Raw genomic sequence first — 14,986 nt, 5'->3', positions numbered from 1 at the left:
AGCATGATGCTCGGATGGTGTGTGGGTAATAGCTTGTGATGTGATTGTGATGTGATTGGTCCTTGGATTGTGTGGTACTATTTGGGTGTTCTGTGCGGAAGTGCATAGACAGATTAAAATATATATTAAGTGTGTGTGCAATAGGTTTAATGTGTGTGATGGATGTGCAAGTTAATAGTCTTTTGCTAAGGTTTCCTTTGTGTGCTAAGATGGAGGAATGCCATGTGGCAGACTAACATGTGTTCTAGCTAAGATGGCCGAAAGGTAGTTATTCTAAAATGGATGCTTCATAGCCCCGCCCCCTTCCGCGCTGTATTCGCATACACAGTATGTAACACTGAGGTTAGCTTTATTTAAGGATGCTGGTCTGATTATCGTTATTATGTATAAATACCTGTATTGTTATATTTTGTAATCCATGATACAGTTTCATCAGTTTACATTCATAAATAATATTCATTGGTTATAAATCTGGACATTTAATTATTTGGTTGCGTGCGAAATAAATAAATTAGATAGACTTTGCATATATAAATAAATGTACTTCAATAGTCCCGCATAACAGCACCAAAGAGGAAGGTCCTGTCCAGCAGCACCATCACAGCACCCCTGCCGAGCAGCCTCAGACCAGTGGTCCCCTGCAGCAGTGAGAGCCCAGCAGTGAAGGCACAGCAGACAGCAGAACCTGGGTACCCGTGACGACCGGAGGCCGAGACTGGTTGGAACCAGCACCTGCAACAGCTACAGGTACACTATTGCTCGCTGTTCCCCCGACTAGCACACCCAGTTAAGTTGCCGGCCCAGCACCTGATCCAACCAGTCGCCCTGTGTAGCTGATTGCGGCAACGCCTCGGCGCCCGCAATAGCAGTCCCTGGAGGGTGCACAGCCCGGGCGAAGACTCTTTGATCCCAGCCGGAGTCAGGACCCCCCAAGGCTTTCCCAAGACCTCCCCTTCACCGCCCTTACCCATTCCCCATAGCGGCTCCCGGGATTGCTACGGTAGTGGACTTTGCTTAGGACAATCCTGCCACCCAGTGGTTCATGAACCAAATTGCATCCCCTTATAGGATACCCAGGAACAGTAACCCATTCCGTTAAGTCCTATGCATAGGCCCCTCATCTGGACTGACCGGTCTTAGTGGTGTAAAGTGTACCCGGGTACTCAGGTTAGCTCGTGTATTCATTTGATGGTGATTTGTTGACATAAATTGTGAATATACAGTACAGTATAAGGTTCACTCGCATTTGGCACTACCGCCGTATTCAAACGTAAATAGTGTACCCGCTCGCAGTTTAGCGGAGGTTAGTGCCGACTCCCCGAGTCACAGCGATCGGCCAGGTGCTGAGTGATCCCATAGTCGGTTGATGATACATTGTTATTGTTTAAGCATTACCGAGTGTATTAATGTTGTTTATGCACCGCGGATGGCATATTGTATTTACCGCATTGTGATGTTGTGAAATCCCCGTTTCGTCAAAAGTAAGGTTGACGTTTTGCCGTGGCCATATTGTAATAAAAGGTCAAACTAAGACGGTTGTTGTCTACTCTGTGTCACCATCCTGCCTCGCGAGAAGACTCCAGACTAGAACCCGTGAGATCGAGGAAGTACGGCCCTCACCGCATCCATAAGGTAACCCCTCTTCAGGTGTCTACAATTGTCCACCCTACCTACTGGTCTTGTAGTTCTACAACAATGCAAAAAGTTTAAAAAACAAAACACAGAGACACCATTAAAGTATAATTTTATTTCACACTACAATCACTCATACAATATACTCACCTAATGGTCCACCGCAGGTCGGTCCACTTGTCCAGGAAGGAAATTATACTTACCAAGGCCTCCGGCGAACATCGGTTCTCTTGGTTCCATGTAGCATCCCCGGGAAAGTTTAAATAATAAACCAGCAATTCGAGTACTAAGCAGACTGGAAGGAGCAGAGAATGTTTGTTTACATTCTTCGCTCCTCCCCCTGAAGTGTGTGATTGGCTGCCCATCAGCCAATCAGGAGCTGAGATGCCCCATGTATGATGCCACAATGCTCTCAGTGACAGTTCTATGTGATGTCATGCACTTGCTGCAGTCCGAACCAGCGATCTAGGACAGAGAACAGTCACAATGATTGGACACCTCATCTTTGTTCTGTTTTTGGTACATTTAAACAATCTTGCCGGTGCACCTACACCAATTGGTGAGTATGTCTAAGCTGGAGAAATAATGTATGCTATCTATAGTGCTGTCAGGGAAGCCATTCATTTATTTATATGTTAACCCATTTGAGTGCCAAGATCTCTGTGAGAGATGTGCAAAATATCTGCTAAAAATGCCAGGGTTGATTACATTTGTTATATAAATTCAAATAAAAAATGTTGTGAAAAAAGATTATATTTCCTATATAAAGGAAAAAAATAAAAGTAATTATGATGAATAAAAATGTTTACTTGGTAATTTTCACACTTATTTTGACAAATTCATTTCACATTCAAAGGGTTCAGGTTAAGCGATAATGAATAAGCCTCTTATTTATGCCACCCTGATGCGCAAGTTTATATACCATGTACTTGTGCTATACTGTCTTGGGGTATTCAATTAAGGCTATTTTTCTTTTTAGCTAGCTGAAAAAAATACGGACAATAGTATTTAATTGTGGCTGTTTTTGCACAGATTTTAGTCATGACTAAAAACAGTCGAAAATGTCCACAACTTCGACAAAAGTACCTGGATTGGCGAGTAATTCATCCATCCACGTGTTTTTTGACCATACTAGATTTTAATAACTAGTTGAAAAATCATCACTTGAATTGAATACGCAAAATGTAAATTTGACCTAAAAATGTTGAAAAGTGCATTTCTTTTGGAAATCTTACCCAATATTCTTTTCCCCTGTAGCCTGTGGAAATCGCCAAAGACGTAAAACCTTCAGCAATTTCAGACATTTCTGCGGAGGTTCCATCCTAAATACGCAGTGGGTTATAACAGCTGCCCACTGCTTTAACAACAAAGGATAGTAAGTAACATCTTATTTTCTATACTCAGAGCCGACCCTAGCCTAAATTACGCCCTAGGCAAGATTTTGGCTGGTGCCCCCTAGCACCGCCACTAGTTCCGCCTCTGACCCTGCTCCACTTTCCCAGCACCATCAACCCTCATCATAGCAGTCATCATTTTGGTGCTCCTACCCACAATATTTTAAATAGAAACAGTGCACACATTTGGTGCGCAGCCCAAACAGGGGTGTGTTCTTGCTGGGAAGGGGCATGGCCACACAATTTTACCCCCAATTCAAATTATGCCACACAGTAGTGCAACTTTATTCACATTATATCATGTGATGGTGTCCCTTATTCACGTTACATCACACAGTAGTACCACTTTACCTTATGTACATTACTCCTCACATTATTCACATTATACCCTTAGAAAAAAATCCTGAGAAATATTGCTTTTAACCACCTCCATGGCCACACTGCAACCCAGCACAAAGCAGTGTGTGCTGGGCAGAGGAAGAGAGCTTCAGCTGCTGCTGTCACTTAAGGGGAGGGGGCCCGGGGCCCCCACTGAGCCCTCCCATCAGACTTTGGCCTGGGTAATTTGTACCCCCTACCCCTTTCTCTTGGCACCCCTGATAATACCACACAGTAATGCCCCTTACACATGACACACATTATTAATGTCCTTATAACCATAATGCCCCTTACACATTATGCCAACCTTTATTAATGCCCTTCATACACATAATATCACACATAATGCCCCTTACACATATGTTGCACATTATTAATGCCCTTATACACATGACACACATAATGCCTGTTACACATATGTCGCACATTATTATCGCACAGCCGCTAACAATGTGACCTCTGCCTCTGCTTGGATACAGATGTTTCCTCATACATCTTGCCTCAATAGGCCATGCAGCTCCTGGCCAGTTCTGCTAACGTTGGGTGCCTTTTTTGCTGAAAATCCGTCTTATTTGCATTGTTATGTGACCAGGACACACAAGGAGCTTCCGATGATTAAAATAATATGCAGCATGCCTATATTCTGTGTGCGACTGTGGCTGTACCTGAATACGGAATGCTATGTTACAGTGATGTCCATGATTATACTATTTCATATGCAGATACAGCCTCACTCACACACAGAATATAGGCATGCTGCATATCATTTTAATCAGTAGAAGCTGCTGATGCCCCTAGGCATTCCAAATGCCCTAGGAAATTGCCTAGTTTGCCTATGCCTAAGGCCGGCCCTGTCTATACTAGTGAGGTACAATATACCTGGGGTGAGAGCTGCGTATAACTATTGCAATGTTATCTGATTGGATTATGTGAGGCATTTCTGGACTTTAGTAATAACTGCGTTCCCAGGTAACCCCTAACGCTATCCACACTGTTCCTTTCCCTTAGTGGGGCTCTGCTGCCTGCTGCATTCAGTCCTGGGCATCAAAGGGGGTGGGGGTCAGATATTTGCGAATGCTGCAAACACTTGTACAACCCAAAGGGGCAGGTCCCCTAATAACCACGGGTCTGAGATTTAAAATACCATGGACATGTGCAGTGGCGGTTTCTACCTTTGGCTGTAGGACTGCAGCTCACCCAGGTAAAATCTGCCACCCTGCTCCGCCTCAGTGAAGCCAGGTGCAGTCTGTGAGACTGCACTGGCTTTACTGTGACCGGCAGTGACTTCCTATTGGAAGTCCGACCTGCCAGTCACCCACAGTAAGGCAGTCCCATTGGCTCGGTGCCTCCGGGCAACTGGGATAAACTTACGCCATTGGTTTGCTGTATAGTCATAGTTTCATTGGTTCTGTAGCTGGCTGTCTGATCCTTTATTGCATCTAATACCTTTATTCTTGGCATTTCAGTGATATCACCAGTATGAGGATGCTGTTTGGAGCCCATCAACTATCCCTCCTGGGCCCAAATGTACAGATTCGGCAGATAACATCCAAGATCATCCATGAACAATACTCCGCAGACACCATGAGCAATGACATCGCCCTGCTGAAAGTAAACAGTCCCATAACATTCAATGGATTTGTTAGACCATCATGTCTGCCTATGAAATCCAGAGACTCCTCAACTATGAGCGAGTGTTTCATCGCTGGTTGGGGAGTCCTAACGGAGAAAGGTAAGCCGGAATGTTCTATTGCAGCACATGTTCTCCAGTACTACTTATCCACTGCACACTACAGGGTACAGTTACTGAGACGGGAGTTCTATTGCAGCACATGTTCTCCAGTACTACTTATCCACTGCACACTACAGGGTACAGTTACTGAGACGGGAGTTCTATTGCAGCACATGTTCTCCAGTACTACTTCATACCTCCCAACTTTTCATGTGAAGAAATAGGGACACTCGCGCGGCGAAGCCGCGCCAGCGTCCGAAAAGGGGGCGTGGCGTATGCAAATGAGGGCGCGGCTTATGCTAATTAGCCGCGACCTCATTTTCATACGAGAATAGACGCTGTGCGCATGCGCACAGCGTCTATTCTACTACATTGGGGGGTCTCCCAACTGCCACCCCCCCGCAGCGGGACAATGCCTGCCGCGGGTGGGACGTCGGGACAGGACCCGAAAATCGGGACTGTCCCGACGGAATCGTGACAGTTGGGAGGTATGCTACTTATCCGCTGCACACTACAGGGTACAGTTACTGAGACGGGAGTTCTATTGCAGCACATGTTCTCCAGTACTATTTATCCACTGCACACTACAGGGTACAGTTACTGAGACGGGAGTTCTATTGCAGCACATGTTCTCCAGTACTACTTATCCACTGCACACTACAGGGTACAGTTACTGAGACGGGAGTTCTATTGCAGCACATGTTCTCCAGTACTACTTATCCACTGCACACTACAGGGTACAGTTACTGAGACGGGAGTTCTATTGCAGCACATGTTCTCCAGTACTACTTATCCACTGCACACTACAGGGTACAGTTACTGAGACGGGAGTTCTATTGCAGCACATGTTCTCCAGTACTACTTATCCACTGCACACTACAGGGTACAGTTACTGAGACGGGAGTTCTATTGCAGCACATGTTCTCCAGTACTACTTATCCACTGCACACTACAGGGTACAGTTACTGAGACGGGAGTTCTATTGCAGCACATGTTCTCCAGTACTACTTATCCACTGCACACTACAGGGTACAGTTACTGAGACGGGAGTTCTATTGCAGCACATGTTCTCCAGTACTACTTATCCACTGCACACTACAGGGTACAGTTACTGAGACGGGAGTTCTATTGCAGCACATGTTCTCCAGTACTACTTATCCACTGCACACTACAGGGTACAGTTACTGAGACGGGAGTTCTATTGCAGCACATGTTCTCCAGTACTACTTATCCACTGCACACTACAGGGTACAGTTACTGAGACGGGAGTTCTATTGCAGCACATGTTCTCCAGTACTACTTATCCACTGCACACTACAGGGTACAGTTACTGAGACGGGAGTTCTATTGCAGCACATGTTCTCCAGTACTACTTATCCACTGCACACTACAGGGTACAGTTACTGAGACGGGAGTTCTATTGCAGCACATGTTCTCCAGTACTACTTATCCACTGCACACTACAGGGTACAGTTACTGAGACGGGAGTTCTATTGCAGCACATGTTCTCCAGTACTACTTATCCACTGCACACTACAGGGTACAGTTACTGAGACGGGAGTTCTATTGAAGATAGGATGTTGCCCATAGCAACCAACCAGAATATTACAGAAGCTCTTAGATCACATTTATTTTAGCTGCAGCGGTTCTTTAATGACAACGTAGATTGTAGATTACAGTCACAGGATATAACGCAGATTATTTTCTCTTGTAGACACTGACCCGTCAGACATCCTGCAGGAGGCGCGCGTCATGGTTATCGCCAACAAGGTCTGCAACAGCCGCAACTGGTACAACGGTGCCGTGGGGCTTCACAACATCTGTGGAGGCTATGAGCGCGGAGGAATTGACAGCTGCCAGGTAACAAAAATATACAATTAATATGGAGCAAGATAGGTTTAATATGTTTAGACTGCGAAGGCTGAGGGGGGGGGGGGGGGGGGTGTTGGTACCTAGCGAGGCTAGGCAGCGAATGTACAGAAAGAACAGTATTCTGTATAGCACAATTTGGCTAAAATTACGCTAGAACCCTAATTTTCCACATGCATCGGATCAGTGAAAATATGCTAATGTGGCGTCCCTCACAATAAAAGTTGCACCATCATATGGCATCTGCTGCTCACAAATAAACGGTGTAGATGATAATAAATAACACACTGTGATTATATACAGAATCCATTAGACAGCCCCTACCATTGTTAAGGACAAGTCCTATTGCCTCTGTGTGATAGCCCTGTGCTTCCTGCTGATAGGTCTGAGTGTTCCATCCAGGACAAATGACAAAGGGCCTTATTCTGATCTGAGCTCAGTACAAATTTGTTCTTAAAATGGGCAAAACCATGTGCACTGCAGGTGGAGCAGATGTAACCTGTGCAAAGAGAATTAAATTTGGGTGGGGTGTGCTGAAACTGAAATCTAAATTGCAGTGTAAAAAAAATGCAGCCAGTATTTACCCTGCACAGAAACAAAATAACTCACACAAACCTAACTCTCTCTATACGTGTTACATCTGCCCCACCTGCAGTGCACATGGTTTTGCCCATTTTAAGAACAAATTTGTACTGAGCTCAGATCAGAATAAGGCCCCAAGTTAGCTGGTATTTCTATTGATCGGTATATTTCCTATTCCATCTAGGGTGACAGCGGTGGACCCCTAATGTGCCGGGATCCCAGCACCAAGTACTTCTCTGTGCTCGGGATAACGAGCTGGGGAACAGGTTGCGGAAGAGCTAGAAGACCTGGGGTGTACACATCCACTCAATATTATCTGGAGTGGATCCGCAGCAAAATCGCTCTCAACTAAATCAGTTTGCCACTCATAACATCCTCCAATGCCAGAGATTAATCACCATCAAGGGCTCATTTACTAAGCCGTGCAAGTGGAAACATTCACCATCAAGATGTTGACGTATAGAACTAATCAGATACTGAAGGGTAGATGTATGAAGCAGTGATAAGGGAGAAGTGATAAAAGTGCCTGGTACTTTATCACTTCTTCTCCATTATCACTGCTTCTTACATCTACCCCTAAGTGCTTTTTAATTAAGGTATCGTGTATTCTCAATGTAGATGGGGAATGTCCGTTTCTCACCTACAGTGAGAATACCCGACACCTTTGTTAAAGAGCACTAATTATCTGATCGCTGGATTCGATTCACCTGTCAACGTATTTCAAGTGGACCATCGGCCTCATCCCACGGAAACAACTGCCATGAAGTAAACAGAAACCCAGTTCAATCTGTTTCGGCAGAAACATCGATAAGATCTTGGAGTAGTGGCATGTTCTAACTTCCGTCTATAAGAACAATAAACTGATTTCCCTCTAAATAACCATCTTCGGTGTTTTCACCCAACATTTCCACCTTGAACAGTTCCAAATGCAGCTCACAAGTTTGGAGCAAGTGCTTGAGTCTGGGGAGCGGTAGAAGGACCTAGTAATGACCCTGAACATTTGCCTCTTTATACACTGTATTCTGCATGGAATACAGAACAGTATTAATATTTAACACTATAGATGGTCTATCAAATAATATATATATATAATATAAATAAGTGGTTAAGAAAAGGTTAACATGGCACAAAAAAATAAACACATAAACATAATAGAACAAGTACTGCACTTTTTAAGCACACATCCTCCCACCTCATGGTAAGGCTCCTGTCTCTACTTCCTGGCAGCTGCTCTTTGGTCCAGTGCATCTGATTGAAGACTCAGATCCACACACACAGCGAACTTGGTAAAAGAAGCTGCTACCACTGGACAGTAGCTCTGTCCCTTGAAATACTCCACATGATGTGGCAACAACTGTAGTAATCATATTATTTACCACTGCTATTGGGAATCATTCAGACCCAATCACTGGGCTGTGAATTCTCAGGCTGGACAATTACTGTGTATGCGTATGGATCGTGACTGTATCATGTGCAGAGCATGCAGCTTCCTATTGCTCCGCCTACTCCAGAATAGAATGAACAGCCCGGGGGTGGGACCAGCTGTACCCGCCCTAGGCTACATGCTGCCACCCCTTTTGGCTGATGGCTTTTGCGCTGTGCAGGGGGAAAGCTGTGTTTTCTCCACTAGTGCTGTGGAAGCCCATTGCTGCTTGGAGCACCTGTAAGACCCCCCCTTCCCAGCAGCAGATATTGAGCAGGTGCAATGGAAGGAACCTAGGTCAATTAGCACATATCTGGTCGATAGATTGATGTCTAGATTGACAATGACTAGCTGTACAGACAGAAGGTTGTGTTAGGGAATATAGATTGTAAGCTCCACTGGGACAGGGACTGATGTGAATGTTCAAATATTCTCTGTAAAGCGCTGCGGAATATGTGTGCGCTATATAAGAAACTGTTAATAAATAAATAAAGGTACTTATATGTTAGTTGGGCGCCCAATTTAGCTAGGTACGCTTGCGGAAGTAAATCGCATCACATGTCCCGTTTTAGTGCCGTGCGATGCGATGCCATTCCAGTGCTTTAAATGCATATAGTAGTGATGTATGGCTATAAATTACCGTAACTATGGTTTCTGAATACACTTAAGCTAAATAAACAGTGTAGTCAGTCAGAAGTTGTGTAAAGGCCCCCATACACTAGGGCGACTTGTCCTTAAGACAAGTCGCCCCCGACTTCCCCCTGAGCTTCCCGGCTGCTCCCTGGGGGAGCTTGATTAGATTGGCACTTGATGTGCCATTTTTTACATGTGATAAATCGTCTCGATTTATCACATGTAAAAAACCCGGGGAGCAGGGGGGGGGGGCTGCTGGTGGGAGCAGGGGGGCTGGGGACGCTGCGGGGACACAGACGCTGCGGGGGACACAGACGCTGCGGGGGACACAGGCGGCATAGAGCCGGGCAGAGGGAGCCGGGAGCTGTCAGTGCTAGAAAAAAAGCCTACTGTATACAATGAATGGGCAGCCTGTGATTGGCTGAGCGCTCTCTCAGCCAATTGCTGACAGGCTGAGAGAGCGCTCAGCCAATCACAGGCCACCCATTCATTGTATGGGCTTTTTTTTTTTTTATTCAGTGCTGACTGCTGACAGCTCCCGGCTCCCCCCGCCCGGCTCTATGCCGCCTGTGTCCCTCGCAGCGTCCCCAGCCCCCCCTGCTCCCTCCACCGCCGCACCACCCCACTAGGTCCCAAGTCGGGTGGTCGGACGTGCAGCAGGTCCGACCACCCGACGCAGATCCGATGCGCACGGGACCGCGCATCGGATCTGAGGGGACATCAAAACTAGCCGATTTTGGTCCGATTTCGGCCAGATCCGACTGATCTGGCCTAAATCTGACGAAAATCGGCTAGTGTATGGGGGCCTTTAGTCCTCCTGGTCCCTCACTCTGAGGTAAAACAGTGTCAGTGATAGATTCTACCCAGAGTTCTACCAGTGTTTCAGCGACTACTGCCCACAGCAGCATGGCATCAGGTCAGCAGATGTCACTATTCACTCTGCCGACATCAGAGTAGGAGGCGTTGTCATTTTTACCACGCAAAAATTTGCTGCCGGTGACGCAAACGTGCGTAAATGGCCATCCGATGAAGCTGTCAGTGAGAGAAGGTCCGTGGCGGTGCCATATCAAGGCCTGTCACCGAAAGCTGGCAGTGCCAGCAGGCCTTTGCTACCCTGGTTGCCGACTGCCCTTCGTGAAGTGCATACACTTTATTTACTCCTGGGCACAGGAACTCACCAGTGTCACCTACTGCGAAAGGGAGTTGGGGATGTGCATTAGCACGACGGTGCAGTATAATGCCCTGATGAGGGAGGCTTGCACCTATGATCTGCTTTCCCAGCCCCAGACACAAATCGGAGGACCAGGACTTGTGGAGGTCGATGAGACCCTGTTCTCAAAACGTAAATATGCTGTGGGGAGGATGTTGCCACAGCAGTGGGTGTTCGGTGGCATCTGCAGGGAGACGGGGGCCTGCTTCCTCACAGCCGTCGACCGGAGAGACGCCACAACACTTATGGCTGCCATTACAGCGCATGTTGCCCCCGGATCGATCATTTACAGTGACTGCTGGAGGGCCTATAAGACGGAGGAATTAGAAGAGGCCGGGTATGAACACTGCAGGGTAAACCACAAATATAATTTTGTGGACCCTGATTCTGGGGTACACACCCAGAATATTGAACGGATGTGGGGGCCGCCAAGTGGAGGAACAAAAAGCACAGAGGCACTGCAAGGCAGCATTTGAACAGTTACCTGCAGGATTTCATGTGGAGGAGAAGTGTGGCAGCAAACAATTCTTTTGAGCGCATTTTGTATGCACCGAGCCTCCTGCCAAAGGGTACTGCAGTGCCCACTTAGTGCCTGTACTTTTTTCTTCATCTTTTTCATTATCTTGTTCATTATATTGTTGTCATTAATTATTATGTAATCTTTACTGTTCTTGATGTATCATTATCTTTAATATTGTTCTTTAATCATTATCTTAATCATTTCTCACTAAATTTACAGTTTGACGTTAACATGTGTCCACATTACTGTCTCAGATGTGTTGTATGGCTGCTGTGAATGTGTTCCTAAAACCACTCCACTATCCACGCCACCCCGAAGCGTGACGAGCGCAGCGAGCCCCGCGAGGGGCAGCGGAAAGCGTCCTCCTGACCTTTTCACACCCCCACTATCCATGTCGGCGTGGAGTTGATTTTATATAGTGTGGCGAGTTTACATGCGGGGCTCGGTATGTTCGCCGCGTTTCGGGCTCGGTGGCTCCCCACGCTATATAAAGTCAACTCCATGCCGACGTGGATAGTGGGGGTATGAAAAGGTCGGGAGGACGCTTCTGCCACCCCTCACCACGCTTCGGGGTGGTGTGGATAATGGGGCAACGCTGCACTTGCAACACTATGGGGTGGTGTGGATAGTGGGGGGGGGGGGATGGGTATGGGGTGGTGTGGATAGTATGGGGGTGAACCTACAATTGGCACTACAGGTAATGCCATCACGCATCGCATTGTGAGGTACAATGCGATGCGATAAGACTGTGAAAAATAGCAGTGAATAAATTCATTAGTAATATCGCATCGCACGCATAGTGTGACACTAAAACTGAACATGCGATGCGATTTCATTACGCAGAATAGCCCACTAAGCAAATAGCTTAGTGGGCACCCAAGTAACATATAAGTACCTGAATAAAAAATAACTAAGGTTGGCATCTGTGGTCCTCCAAGTCATTGCCAATCTAGACATTACCGATCTTCTATACCATGGGTCATCAACCTGTGGCCCTCTAGATGTTGTGAAACTACATGTTCCAACATGCATTGCCACATTTTTTCCTATAAGAGCATGCCAAAAAACTTCAGGGCATGCTGGGACATGTAGTTCCACAACATCTGGAGGGCAACAGGTTGAAGACCTGTGTTCTATACCATAAACAGTTAGTAATGATGCCATGAGTGCCATCCATGTACTCACAGGACACATTTGCTCCTTCTTACGGTGCTAATTTCACTTATTAATAAGAACTCTACCAGAGTTCCCCTTGGGAGCACATGCTTAACACTACTGGTATTGTTCCAAAGTGATTAGTCACATCACTCCAACAGGTGACTCTACAACATACGTGTAAAATCCCTGGAGTATTTGAATTCACAAATGATTATTATTGGCTCTCAGCTAGTCAGTGCTTTGCATTGTTATACATAGTCATATTAGTCTAGCAGTACACGTACACTAAATTTGGGGCCACATGCTGAGATCTACAAATTGACACCAAAGAAACATTTAAAAAAACGTCGACCTTTCATGTGTCAGCGATTTTCATGTCGACCTAGATGCTGTCAAACTTTACACTGTCAGCCCTTTATACCATAGCCAGACACAGAAAAGGTGCGATTTTTTAGGCATGTGCGATTTTTCGGCGAAAACGTCCGAATTTTCCAAAAATTGCACATGTTACAGGGTGCGAATTGTGGTAAAATGTGCACATTCAGCGGTAAAAAATGCACTTTTTGGCATGTGAAAAAAAATCTCCCATTACAATTCGAATCCAGATGTTTTCCCATAAAGTATAGAATTCACAAATGTAATAGGGTGCAAATTTTGGTAAACGTTACCAAAAATCACAAAAAAAAAATAGACCAGGTTCAGGCTGGCGAATTTGACAGAACCATGCGCAGATCAGTGAGATCCGTGCATGGTTTTGTAAAAAGTGTTAAAGTGAGGGGAAAAAAAACAGTGTGGGATCCCCCTCCTGAGCCAAACCAGCGCCAGACTCATTAAGCCGGTCCTGGTTTCAAAATCATAGGGGACAAAATGTGTAGGGGTCCCCTGTATTTAAGAATCCAGAACCAGGCTTTTGGACCGGTCCTGATTCCAATAATATGGGGGACAAAAAAACTAGGGGTTCCCCGTATTTTGGAACCAGCACCGGGCTCCCACCGGGCTCCATTAGCCAGCGGTGTCATGCCACAGCCGGGGGACACATTTTATGCAAGCAGGGCTGGTGCAAGGCACCGGAGCGCCCCAGGCGAGGGGGGGTGGGGCACCCCGGTGCCTACGGGGGGGGGGGGGTCCTGCAGCACTGTGTGATCTGGCGGCGGGGTCCCTGCAGTGATGCGCGCTATCCGGCAGCCAGGCGGCGGCGCGGGAAGCACTGCTGGGTTTGAAAACTCGCCTCACGCTGATTGGCTGAACCACAGGCGGCAGGCTTGGGGATGTTTGCGGCGGCTCGGGAGGACTCAGGCGCCTGAACTCATGAGTACTCCCGAGCCGCCCCACCCAAACATCCCCTGCCGCTTTCCCAGCCCAACGAATGGCGGCTGGGGAAGCAGCAGTGGAGCTCCGGCTTACGATCACCGGAGCGGGGGGTTGGGGGGGGGGGGTGGTGACAGGAGGGGGGTGACGGGGGGGCTGCTCTAGAGGTGGTGCAACACTGGCGTGCACCTACTGCATAGTGGTATACCCCTAAATTTTCCGGGACAGCCCACTGCGGCAGCGCAGCTGAGCCCGGAAAATTCCCGGGCATACCACTCAAGTGGTTAATGGGTCCCATTAGCATACCTCCCAACTTTGATGGAGCTGGAGGCGAGACGTAGATGTTGCGCGCCGCAGGCGCGACGAAATTTCGGGGGCGTGGCCTAATTTCGGGGGCGTGACCTATACTCGCGGCTCTCCCGTGAGGCCACACACCTATTTTGACGCTATGGGGGCATGGCCCAGAGGCTCTGTAAGCCTCTAGCCATGCCCCCAGCCCCCTGGCTGCGGGAATAGACGCTGTGCGCATGCGCACAGCGTTTATTCCCCGCTGCTTAGCAGCCGACAGGGGGGACTCCCAACAGCCCCCCCTCACCACGGGACACTGCCGGCCGCGAGTGAGACAGCGGGACAGGCCCTGATAATCGGGACTGTCCCGCTAAAACCGGGACTGTTGGGAGGTATGCATTAGACTTAGTTCAAATGTAAAGAGAATGTCAAAATAAAAACACACACACCAAGAACATTCCATTTATAAAAAATGGCACATTATCATTACTAAAAACGCACATGTCTAAAAATCGCAATTTCTGTACTAAAAATCGCACTAAATCCTATGCGAATTCGGACTTTGTCTAAAAAAAATGCACTCTATTACATCTCGCCAAGAGAGTGAGAAGAAATGTGTCCACGGTCCTCTAGGGGGCAGTGGTGTTCTGCTGGATGTGTACAGGAATGAGACATGAACATGGGTGGTTGCTGCGACATGGGAAGATGTATGAGTAGACCATGCGTGTTACATGGACTGTGCTGTAATTAGCAGAACTACAATGCAAGGAAACTAAAGCACAAACAGTGGGAGTGAGAGCGGGCAGATGACAATGGCAGATTGTGCACTAAAGTAATACCACTCTGGGAAGTGCACTGT

At 47.1% G+C, this 14,986-nt stretch overlaps 1 protein-coding gene across 1 annotated transcript; it reads left to right on the top strand.

Annotated features, from left to right (window-relative positions):
- Window positions 1-1,747: 1,747 nt before the first annotated feature.
- On the top strand, window positions 1,748-9,546 carry LOC146026637 (acrosin-like). The gene is made up of 5 exons (XM_083157459.1): window positions 1,748-2,191; window positions 2,890-3,007; window positions 4,871-5,136; window positions 6,851-6,996; window positions 7,772-9,546. The coding sequence occupies exons 1-5, from the start codon at window positions 2,119-2,121 to the stop codon at window positions 7,937-7,939; spliced, it is 771 nt and encodes a 256-aa protein (XP_083013585.1). The 5' UTR covers window positions 1,748-2,118; the 3' UTR covers window positions 7,940-9,546.
- The last annotated feature ends 5,440 nt before the right edge of the window (window positions 9,547-14,986 follow it).

The sequence above is a fragment of the Crinia signifera genome, chromosome 8 (assembly GCF_055691185.1).
Source record: "Crinia signifera chromosome 8, ASM5569118v1, whole genome shotgun sequence".
NCBI lineage: Eukaryota > Metazoa > Chordata > Amphibia > Anura > Myobatrachidae > Crinia > Crinia signifera.
Note: the sequence above shows the minus strand (reverse complement) of the source record. Positions and strands in the feature narration are given on the sequence as shown.